The 12,307-nt window shown below is 45.2% G+C and overlaps 1 protein-coding gene across 1 annotated transcript; it reads right to left on the bottom strand.

Annotated features, from left to right (window-relative positions):
- Positions 1–10,403: 10,403 nt before the first annotated feature.
- LOC138873672 (uncharacterized) lies at positions 10,404–11,183 on the bottom strand. Its single transcript, XM_070152148.1, has one exon. It carries the CDS (start codon positions 11,181–11,183, stop codon positions 10,404–10,406), a length of 780 nt encoding a protein of 259 aa, XP_070008249.1.
- Between the last annotated feature and the right edge of the window lie 1,124 nt (positions 11,184–12,307).

Raw genomic sequence — 12,307 nt, 5'->3', positions numbered from 1 at the left:
CATGGTACCAGGATGTTAAGAGGTTCTTGAAAACACAAGAATACCCCGAACATGCTACAGGAGATCAGAAGAGAACTATTAGGCGGCAGGCAAGTGGATTCTTTTTGAGCAGTGAGATATTGTATAAAAGAACCCCTGATCTCAACTTATTAAGATGTGTTGACGCCGAAGAAGCAGGCAAAATCATGCATGAAGTACACGCAGGAGTGTGTGGACCTCATATGAACGTGTACGTTTTGACAAAGAAAATCCTGCGGGCTGGGTATTACTGGATGACCATGGAAAAGGACTGTTTCAGCTTCGTTCGAAAGTGTCATCAGTTTCAGGTGCATGGAGATCTAATTCACGCACCTCCCACAGAACTGCATCCCATGTCTGCACCTTGGCCATTTGTTGCCTGGGGTATGGATGTCATTGGTCCGATTGAGCCCAAAGCTTCAAATGGGCACAAATTCATATTGGTCGCTATCGACTACTTCACAAAATGGGTCGAGGTTGTCACTCTCAAATCAGTCACTAAGAAAGCCTTGGTGGATTTCATACATTCAAATCTTATCTGTCGTTTCGGTATTCCTACAACTATAATCACAGATAATGCAGCAAACCTGAATAGTCATTTGATGGAGGATGTGTGCGAACAGTTCAAAATAACGCATAGGAATTCCACTCCTTATCGGCCCAAGGCCAACGACGCTGTTGAAGCGGCTAACAAAAACATCAAAAAGATTTTGAGGAAGACAACCCAGAGTTCCAGACAATGGCATGAGCAGTTACCTTTCGCCCTGCTGGGATATCGCACTACAGTACGCACATCAGTAGGGGCAACCCCATACTTGTTGGTTTACGGGACAGAGGCTGTAATACCGGCAGAGGTAGAAATCCCTTCTCTCCGGATCATTGTTGAAGCTGAAATTGAAGACAGTGAGTGGGTCAAAACCCGTTTGGAACAATTAACGCTGATCGATGAAAAGCGAATGACTGCGGTCTGTCACGGGCAGTTGTACCAAAAAAGAATGGCCCGTGCTTACAACAAGAAAGTGCGACCCAGGAATTTTGAAGTAGGTCAACTGGTGTTAAGGCGCATTCTTCCACATCACCAGGAAGCGAGAGGAAAATTTGCTCCTAATTGGAAAGGTCCATACATCATCAGGAAGATATTGCCCAGGGGAGCATTATATCTAGGTGATATTGAAGGAAAATATCCCGACACAGCCGTGAATGCGGATGCAGTAAAAAGATACTATGTCTGAATTTGCTCTGATTGTTTTTGCACAATTGAGAGGACGAAGGCTTTCATTCCCGCTACCCAAACACTCACATCCTTTGCTAACCCTTTGAGCCGTTTACCTTTCTTTCATTACCCTCTTTGGAACTCGGAAGTGCTAGTAAAAAAAAACATAAAAAACCAAAATTGCCTGAACTACGTTTGACTTGATTCCGAAAGGATACGTAGGCAGCCTCTCTATGGGGTTCAGTCACACCAAAACAAAAATCCAGTTTTCCCCAAAAGTTAAACTGGGGCAGACATTATAATAATTCGGCGATAATCCCGCCTGGACAGTTCCAAAGTTGTAATTTGATCCAAGTTCTTTTGACCCCAAACCTGTTGCAAGTCCTTCCGATCAATCGGCAAAATTTTCTTCAAAATCAAAGGACGCAGTTGCTCGCATTCGACGCAGTCAGGATGAGAGAAATAAAATGAGAGAGTCTTATTGGTGAAAACCTACATGCACCATAAGGCGATGGCGAGCAGAGAAATCAAAATGAGAGAGTCTTGTTAGTGAAAACTCATGGCGAGCACTATAAGGCGACGGTAAAAAGAGAAATGAGAGAGGTCGACTAGCGAAAACTCGCAAAGGGCGCTGTCGGCCGAAAAGAGGATTTCACCACAGAAGGTTCTGGCAAGGTTCCCTGGTTTGGAAACATGGATCCGTTTGGTTCGTGAGAAAATGTAGGTTCGTGAGAGTCGGGCATCCAATCCAAAAAGCAGGTTATGTCAATTTAAAGCCAGCATGCACCTCAGATAAGTCTTTCTTTTCCCCGAAAAGGACGCTTTTCTTTTTAAATTCATTTCTTCGCTCTTTGTTTACCTTTCTTTGGATTCCTTTTTGGTTTAACCCTAAGCCCCAAAACATGCTAAAAAGAAAAGGTGGCAGGACTGGTTTCACAGGGCTCTGTCTGGCAAGAGGTAGAGAATATACCCGGCCTCAATGATGCGTCAGTCCAATCCCGACTGATCGTGACGTTTGATTACCTCAAAATCCTCAAGTAGAGTGAGACGGAAGAAACAGAGCCGTACACGTGCAAATCATCGTGAAAATCCTGAAATATTGAGTCTTATCAGTTTGAAAGGAGGTCGCCTTGGAAGCCAATCAATGACGAATTTTCTCAACAGAAATGAGGCTTGGGACCAAGAAAAACAATGAAGGCCACAAAACCGACCACAATCTCAAACTAACAATTTTCCTTTGTTTGAAGTTGAAGCAGTTGCGAAACAAAACGAACTAAGCAGGAAGCAGGTACAACCCTGCGATAGGCAGGTGCAGCCAAAAGGAAATGCACAAGGGTTAGAAATAGCTATGCTGTAATAATCAACCCAAAAGGGAAGTTTCCTCCCGATTCTTTCCTGCATTTTTTCTAAACCGATGATTTTCCCGGCATAACCCGAGGACTCTCTCCCTTTCACGGCATAACCTGATGACCTCCCCGGCATAACCCGAAGACTTTTTTCCTTTTCCGGCATAACCCGATGACTTCCCCGGAAAAACCCGATGACTTCCCTGGCATAACCCGAGGACCTCTTTCCCTTTTTCCGGCATAACCCGATGACTTCCCCGGCATAACCCGAGGACCTCTTTCCCTTTTCCGGAATAACCCGATGACTTCCCCGGCATAACTCGAGGACTCTTTTCCATTTCCGGCATAACCCGTTGACTTCCCCGGTATAACCCGTGGATCTCCCTGACATAACCCAGGGACCTCTTTCCCTTTCCCAGCATAACCCGATGACTTCCCCGGCATAACCCGAGGACTCTGTTCCTTTTCCGGCATAACCCGATGACTTCCCCGGCATAACCCGTGGACCTCCCTGGCATAACCCAGGGACCTCTTTTCCTTTTCTGGCATAACCCGATGACTTTCCCGGCATAACCCGCGGACCTCCCTGGCATAACCCAGGGACCTCTTTCCCTTTCGGCATAACCCGATAACTTCCCCGGCATAAACCGATGACTTCCCCGGCATAACCCGTGGACCTCCCTGGCATAACCCAGGGACCTCTTTCCCTTTTCCGGCATAACCCGATGACTTCCCCGGCATAACCCGTGGACCTCCCTGGCATAACCCAGGGACCTCTTTCCCTTTTCCGGCATAACCCGATGACTTCCCCGGCATAATCCGTGGACCTTCCTGGCATAACCCAGGGACCTCTTTCCCTTTCCGGCATAACCCGATGACTCTTTCCCTTTTCCCAGCATAACCCGATGACTTCCCCGGCGTAACCCGATGAATCTTCCCGGCATAACCCGTGGACTTTTTCCGGCATAACCCAATGAATCTTCCCGGCATAACCCGATGAATCTTCCCAGCATAACCCGTGGACCTTTTCCAGCATAACCTAGCAATCCTCCCAATTTAGGGCTCCGATCCCTAAGTTGAGCAAGTTTCTATTTAGCCAGCATTAGGGCTCAAATCCCTGAGTTGAGCAACCTTCCTTTAGCCGACATTAGGGCTCCAATCCCTGAGTTGTGCATTTTTACCTTTTGCGACATTAGGGCTCCAATCCCTGAGTTGCGCTTTGTAGACTAGGGTTTTTTCCAATCCCCTCATCAGTGCTGTAAATCTTCATGACAATTAACTCACGAAATTTTCCTAGTGAAACTGGGGCAGAAAATTTCGTTCGTTTGTTTTGTTGTCTCAGCAGGTCTGACCCTGAGGTGCATGGATCGAGATGACCTACGGGATGAGTCTCAATCCAGAATGAAGAAAAGAAGAAAAGAACAAAAAAAAAGATGTTCCCACATATTGGAACAAACAAAGGGCAGGTCGCTCAAAAATTGGATCAAATTCCCGAGCTCCGCCAATCCTGTTTCATTCAATACCGCAGAAATAAACAGGCGCCTACAACTTGCGAGCATCAAGATTCAGATCGAAGTCTACAAGCAGAATCAACTAAGACCCAAGATCAAGTTGCAAATGAATTATAGATAGGGATCTTGAATCTAGCAATTGACACGCATAAGTAGTTAGTTCAATTTCAATTTTCCTTTGGTTGTAATAAGGCGATCAGTAAAGCAACAGTGGCAACAACAACAACAGTAACAACAAGCATCGCAATCCTAGGGTAGTCCCAGCTACCAAAGTTTCCCGAACTACATTGACCTGATTCCTGTTTAGCCCAGGATATGTAGGAAACCTCTGAAGCAAAGGTTCGGTCAAATCCTTTTCAAAAAATGCTTCACACGGAGTACTCGGATGGGCAAAAATCGCTCACTTTATCTTTGCACGAAAACCCTTCGTGTATTCGGGCAAAGAGGGGCAGCACGTGAATTTTTTGGGAGTAATTCTCAATTTCTTGCCCAAGTAATAGATCGCCTGCTCCTTCTTTTCGGTTATGTCATGTTGCCCGAGGACGCAACCGAAAGAATTTTCCAAGACTGTCAGATACAAGAACATGGGTCTCTCTGGCTCTGGCGGGACCAAAACTGGGGGATTTAAAAGATATTCTTTGATCTTGTCAAAGGCTTCTTGACACTCAGCTGTCCATTTGATCGCTGCATCCTTCCTTAATAGCTTAAATATGGGCTCACGCGTGCTAGTCAGCTGGGCAATGAATCGACTGATATAGTTTAACCTGCCCAACAGACTCATCACGTCTTTCTTCGTTCTTGGGGGAGGTAGATCTCTGATAGATTTTATCTTTGTTGGATCTAACTCTATACCTCTCTTGCTTACTATGAAACCCAAAAGCTTGCCTGATGGGACTCCGAAGGCGCATTTGGCCGGGTTCAGCTTCAAGTCGTACTTTCTCAGTCTCTCGAAGAATTTCCTCAAGTCTTGGATATGATTGTCCCGAGTCTTGGACTTGATTATCACATCGTCCACATACACCTCTATTTCTTGATGCATCATGTCATGAAAAATGGCAGTCATGACTCTCATGTAAGTTGCCCCAGCATTCTTCAGACCGAATGGCATAACCCGGTAACAGTAAGTGCCCCATGGTATAGTGAAGACAGTCTTCTCGGCATCTTCTTCATCCATTAATACCTGATGATATCCAGCGTAACAATCTACGAAAGACTGGATCTCATGTTTGGCGCAATTGTCAACAAGGATGTGGATGTTGGGCAATGGGAAATTGTCTTTGGGACTTGCTCTGTTCAAATCTCGATAATCCACACATACCCGAGTCTTCCCATCTTTTTTCGGCACTGGAACTACATTCGCCAACCACGTGGTGTACTGGACTACCCGAATTACTCCCGTTTTCAGCTGCTTGGTGATTTCTTCTTTAATCTTGTCACTGACATCAGTTTTGAACTTTCTTTGCTTTTGTTGAACTGGAGGACAATCAGGGTGAATTGGCAATTTATGCACCACTAGATCAACGCTTAATCCTGGCATGTCATCGTATGACCAAGCAAACACATCTTTAAATTCAAAAAGAAGTTGAACTATCATGTCTCGCGTTCTCTCGTCCGTGTGAATGCTTATTTTGGTCTCTCGGATTTCCTCAAAAGTTCCCAAATTAACCGGTTCGGTGTCATTCAGATTCGGCTTAGGTTTGTTCTCAAAGTGTTCCAATTCTCGATTTATTTCCTTAAAAACCTCTTCTTCATCGTATTCCATTTATTGGTTCATTATTTCGCCGCTAGACTGCATGTTTGGATCCGGGCATGAAGTCCGCAAGCATGTCATGTTATTTAAAACCGCATTATTAGAACTGAAAGAAATAAAACACAAAAAAATAAAAAAATCAGAGAGAATAAATAAGATAAAAGATGAAATATTTATTTTATTTCATTGAATTTTGAAGATAATAGGGTTTACATCAGAATTTAAGGACAGGAAACTAAAAGGAAATCATTCGAGTTACACCCCAAAATAACTCGTGATGCAGAAAAGGTGGCAAGACTGGTCTACCAGGATTCCCGCTTGATCGGAAACGGAGTAGCCTTCCAGTTTTGCAATTTGGCACCAGGCCCCATGTAAAGCACCTCAGCGGTGCTCGAGCCTTCTCCCGGCTGAACCATATGAGTTTCATACAGCATTTTCCTCATAACCCCACAGATTTCTTCAATTTCTCCGGTTGTGAAGGTCTCATCCTCTCTTTCTTCAATGTACTTGGGTCTGACGAATGTTCTGTAAAGATGCGGAATTGGCTAAGATAAAACCCAACCATTGCTCTTCCGTTGGTTTGCCCACATTACGTCAGCTTCTTCGGCGTAAAAACCAACACCGAAGAACTTTTCGGTGGCAGGTAAGGTGATAGGTTCGGTGATACCTTGCAATGATGCTCCGAGTCCCTTCCCCAGTTTATAACCATGCTTGATCATTTCCTTGGCAACCATAACTGACGCCTTTGAGAGAAATGGTTGAGGGTAAGGGCTTCCTTCTTCGCAATGGTCTGCGACCACAACCTCAAAAACTTGATAGACTATGTGTTCATTACCCTCCTTAGCTTCGAGGCATGGAACCGACGGGTCTCGATAAATTGAATGCTCATCCTCTCCGTGGACTATAATCTCTTGATTTTCATATACAAATTTTACCATCTGGTGGAGAGTAGAAGGTATGGCTTCCGCCACATGAATCCAAGGCCTTCCTAGAAGGAGATTGTAAGAAGTATCCATATCTAGGACCTAAAAGGTCACCTCAAAATCCATAGGTCCAATAGTCAAAATCAAATCGATCTCACCTAGGGTGTCCCTTTTGATGTCGTCAAAGGCACGAACACATACGTTGTTGGGCCTGATCCTCCCTGTCTCGATCTCCATTCTTTGTAGAGTCGAAAGGGGACAGATATCTACTCCGGACCCGCCATCCAGCATGACCCTCTTCACATAGTACCCTTCACATTTAACTGTTAGGTGGAGGGCCTTGTTGTGAGCGGCCCCTTCCGGGGGCAGATCATTTTTGCTGAAGGAAATCTGATTGATCATGAAGAATCTTTCTGCCATCCTCTCTAGCTGTTCCACGGTAGTTTCAATTGGGACGTAAGCTTCGTTGAGGGTCTTGATCAACACTTTCTGATGCTCAGTAGAATTCATTAATAGAGACAACAACGAGACCTGAGCGGGAGACTTTCGGAGTTGGTCAATTATCTCGTAGTCCGCAGTTTTCATTTTCCTGAAAAACTCTTCCGCTTCCTCAGCACTAACTGGTTTCTTGAGTGGGAAACGCTTCTTTGTAGAATCATTCAACTCCTCCAGGTTGAGGTATTTCTCAGTTGGGTTAGTTTCATTTACTTCTCCCAGGATTTCTTTTCCTTTGTAGTTTACTACCGCCTTGTTATAATTCCACGGGACGGTAGTAGGATCTGTCATGGGCCTCTGCGGCGCGCGTCCAATAATCACGGGCTCATTCAGCCTTGGTGAAATTATTGGCCCCCGTTCCGCATAGGTCCCTTTGGGCACATACATTTTAGATCCTTTGTTCAGCTCAAACCTTCTTGGAGGGCTCAATGTCACTTGTCCTTTCTTCGAACCTCGGGGGACATAAAGGACGGCATCTTTCGAGGGTACTACCTCAGTTTTGGTTTCCACTGCTTTTTCTGTGTTTTGAGGGGGGTTTTTACTCTTCTTGTCCACCTTTTCTTGCTTTGCATACGTCTTGGGTTTTTTCTCAATGTCGGCGATTGCAATGATGGCTTTCAAGACAGGATCAAACTCTTTATCTTCACAGATCATCCCAATAATCGGTCCATTGTTGTGAGCCGGTAACGGATTGTTGGTCACATTAGGAATGTCTTCGTACTTTAACATTATCCGCTTTTGTTCTATAAGGTTTTCAACAACCCTTTTCAAAGTCCAACAGCTCTCAGTGTCATGCCCTTCCACTCCAGAATGATAGGCACATCGGGCACCAGGTTGGTAAGAGGGTGACTCTGGGTTTTGCCTATTTGTGGGTACGGGTTGTAACAAACCCATTTGGACCAATTTAGGAAAAAGGTTGGAATATGACTCACCAATAGGTGTGAAGTCCATTTTCCTGGGCGGCTCTCGAGTGCGGGCGTTGTAAGGGAGATTATTTTGCGGAGGTCGGGGATTATACTGAGCTTGGTGGGGAGGTTGATTTCTTGGAAATTGAGCTCGCTTTTGGTGAAATTGTTGTTGTGGCCTAATATATGGTTGTGCATTCATTACTGTGTAAGGCTGAAGGTTCATAGCATAGGCCGCATCTTGATGGGGGTAGTAGTGTTGCGGGGATCTTTCAGAGAAATGAAATCTGGATGGATGGGGTTTTCTTACACTCGAAGTTGCCATTGTTGCTTCTTCCTTCTTCTTTCGGTTTGCTCCTCCTCCAGACCCGCCTTGGATTGCTTGGGAGGTGGCCCTTATAGCAGACTGACTCAAGATTCGCCCTGTTTTTAACCCATTCTCCACCATTTCACCGATTTTGATGGCTTCAGCAAACGGGTTTCCCAATGCAGACATCATGTTTTGATAATAATCAGCCTCTTGGGTTTGAAGGAAAACACTGACCATTTCTGTTTCATCCATCGGAGGTTTGACTCTGGCCGCTTGTTCGCGCCATTTGACAACATATTCTCGGAAGCTCTCCGAAGGCTTCTTCTTTAGATTTAACAATGAATTCCTGTCGGGGGCAATGTCGAGGTTATATTGAAACTGCCTGACAAAATCCATAGCCAAGTCGTCCCAAATGTGCCAACGAGATACTTCCTGATCCGTATACCATTCAGAAGCAATGCCGATCAAAGTTTCTCCAAAGTAAGCCATAAGAAGTTCTTCTTTTCCACCCGTTCCTCGCAACTGGTTGCAGTACCTTTTGAGGTGGGCTATGGGGTCCCCATGCCCGTCATATTTCTCAAACTTTGGGGTTTTGAAACCCAAGGGCAGATGTACGTGCGGGAACATGCACAGGTCAGCGTAAGATACGCTTTTTTGCCCGCTCAGACCCTGTATATTTTTGAGAGTTTGCTCCATGCTTCTCATTTTTCTGGTCATTTCCTCTTGTTCAGGCGTTTTCTCGGCTTTCTCCTGTCCTGCGATAAACTCGTACCGAGACGGCTGAGGGTAAGCGTTGGTAGTGAACTGACTAGGTTCCAATGGAAGAGGTGGTGCTTGAAATGTGAAGGATGATGAATCGAAGTTAGGCCTGGGTAAAACAGGTTGTGCCGTGGATGAACAAGGTGGAGCAGTGAATATGTTTGAAACCGCACTGGTAGCTAACACCTGGGGGCGAGACTCAGAAGGTGTTCCAGTAAAGTAGGTTGAGATGGTAGGAAATCCCAGTGGGGTATTTGGATAACTTGTGGGGATGTTGGAGGTCCCACTTGCCCTAGGAAAAAGCTCAGGGAATCCAGGGATCGCACTTGGTGGCTCTTTTCCATTGGCCCAGGCGTCCCACATTTCCATCATGCGGAGACGCAGAATTCTATTTTCCTCGACAGTTGTTGACTCAGAAGTTGGGATGGCTGAGATTGAACTTTCCTCCGAAATAGGAATCGTTGGCAGAGGAATTTCTGAAGACATTTCGACACTTCCCTTCGACCTTGTGAAGTATGTATGAACACTTCCTCTTGATTTAGCAACGGGTGGCTGAACGCTTCCTTTTGACCTCGTGAAGTACGAATGTGAGGCCAGATTACCACAAAACCAAACCACTTTTCTAGGAACCTGAACTTATTAGCAAACAGACGGTTAGTTTGAAACAAATAACAGACAGGTAATCTCACATTGGGGTGTGATGCACCTATACATTTAGGTGAGTTTCTACATGCTTGCAACAAAGACATGCGTCATTCTGGCTTCTCCTTAGGCTTTCCTTTTATTTATCACCATTTTTCTTTCTTTGTTTTTTTTCTTCTATTATTATTGTTTTCATTATTTGTAGTAAAAAATGTGACCGGATCCGATGAGGATTGCCTACGTATCACGATGCCGCGTGAATCAGATCTTGCGTAGTTCGGGATAGAGGAGTGTAAAAGAAGCACACATTTTATTACTGAAGCAATCCATTACAACCAAAATTTGAAAAAAGGGAAAATAAACAAACCTTGAAAATAAGTACAGACTCAAACAGACTAATGCACCCTGATGCGAAAAGACGGACAGAAGATGCTAAGATGCAGACTCGACCTATGAATACATCAAGGTTTCGAGAATTGGCACTCGCGGGGCATCGTTCGGCCTCGCCGCGGTCTTATGTGTGAGATCCCTTTAGAGTTGTTCCAGCTCATGCATGGTCTGCTTGACATAAACCATTACTGCCGAGAGAACGGTAATGCTGGTCATGTTTTCGCACCGTAGACACCTTCTGATAATGGCGGGGGCAATGGTCCTAATCTTATCTCTGGTTCTCCTCTTTTCTATAAGCAAGCGTTTTATCTGATCACTGCATGTTTTTAACGCCTGATAATCCTGCATATGCTGATTCTTCAGTTGCCGCACTTCTACTTCCATTTGGGCCAACAAGTCGTAACAGTGTCTGCTTTCGATTTGGAAATCCTCGGCCTGCTCAACTGCTTTAACCTCAAGTGTAGCCACTTTTCTCTTCATGTTGGCAAGAGTTTTCTCGTGGTTGTGTTTCAATTGATTCAAGTATCGGTGATGCTTATCTGCTCTTGTTATCCATTGTACTTTGAGCTCTGCCATGACGTTTTCATACTCTTCTAAACCATCTCGCCATTCCCTAACTTCACTTCTCAGCCCTTTTATCAACTGCTCGTCTGATCGACTCCTTGGTTGTTTATCAAAAGCCATTCTCAATTTCTGGATTTGGGCCCCAAGTTCTTCATTTTCTTGGGCCAATCTATTCTTTTCGCCTTGATCTGCAGCGACCTGCATACTGTTATTGAATTTCAGACTTTCAACCTGTTGTTTCAACTCACCGATCTCTGTCCGATAATCTTTCTCCTTTGCTAACCAGTTCCATTGCTCCTGAGATGACTCAGCGAAATCTCTGAGATGAGGTCTTTTAGCTGGTCTCTCGCAAGGCATGTCACCCCTAAACTAAGCGTGATACCCCGGGGAGACTTCTCCTTTAGCTGTATCCAACACACAAGTGTTTGCCGTTAGATGTTGACACTCACTCCAGATCTGGCGAACTTCTTCTTCGGGGAACCGACCGTTCGGACTGATTTCAACCACTTGAGTACTCAAGTCTTCATCTTTTGGCACTACTTGAAACCTCCCAAGTTGCCTCAAATCCCGATACGGTGCATAGGGTTGGATGCTTTTAAGTCTCATCAACAGAAAGTGGGGCCTGGTTGCCGGCATGTATATAATTTCCTCAATCGGCAGCCATCCGAGCGTCCACTGAATTTTGTCGGCAGTGAGAGTTCAGAAGAATGACGTCCAAGCTGTGACTCCCTCGGGCAGACTAACCCTTTCGATTCTTGTGTAGAATTCTCCAATACAAGTCTTCTCGGGCGAACCGTAACCCAAGAGCGGGGAGCGGTGGCACAAATGATCGGTCATCCATATTTGCAACAATAGGTTATATCCTTTGAAAAAGTCGCCCCCGGCTCGGCAAATAGTGAGAGCCCGGAAGATGTCAGCCACAATCATAGGCGCCAGAGTACTCTTATCATGGGTGAGCAAGGTACTGACGACCCCAACTACTTTTAGATCGATGTTTCCGTCTTTCCTTGGGAACACTATAAGGCCCAAAAAAGCTATCATAAAAGCTACCAGCCTGTGTTAATCCCACTTTTGTCGGTTACCTCTACTGCATAGTTTGTAGTCTGGCTTGTTGAACACGCCCACGTGGCCGTATCTAGCATATATGAGGCGGAGACTGCAGAAACCTTTGGCGAGATCGGGATGGTGAAATGTTCGGGGTATTTTTAGGAAATCCAGAAACCGGTGTACCGTGACGGCCCTAGGAGCAATCAAGTACTTGAACCTTAACGGAGCTTCATCACTTCCGATGTATCCCGCTATTTCTTCCAATGTCGGGGTGAGCTCAAAGTCCGAGAAATGAAATACATTGTGTGGTGAATCCCAGCAAGTGACCAATGATCTGATAATATCACCCCGAGGCTGGATGTCTACTAAATCCGGGAGATCTTTCAGATATTTCTTTACTTTGCCTTGCCCTTCCTTGCCTAGGTCAGTCCACC

This window comes from Nicotiana sylvestris, chromosome 7, assembly GCF_000393655.2.
Source record: "Nicotiana sylvestris chromosome 7, ASM39365v2, whole genome shotgun sequence".
In the NCBI taxonomy this organism is placed as follows: Eukaryota; Viridiplantae; Streptophyta; class Magnoliopsida; order Solanales; family Solanaceae; genus Nicotiana; species Nicotiana sylvestris.
The sequence above is the reverse complement of the archived record's forward strand: the minus strand, read 5'-3'. Positions and strand labels throughout refer to the sequence as shown.

What these genes read in the sequence shown, in the direction of transcription:
- LOC138873672 (XM_070152148.1), bottom strand. Translation starts at nt 11,183, where the DNA reads ATGCCTTGCGAGAGACCAGCTAAAAGACCTCATCTCAGAGATTTCGCT.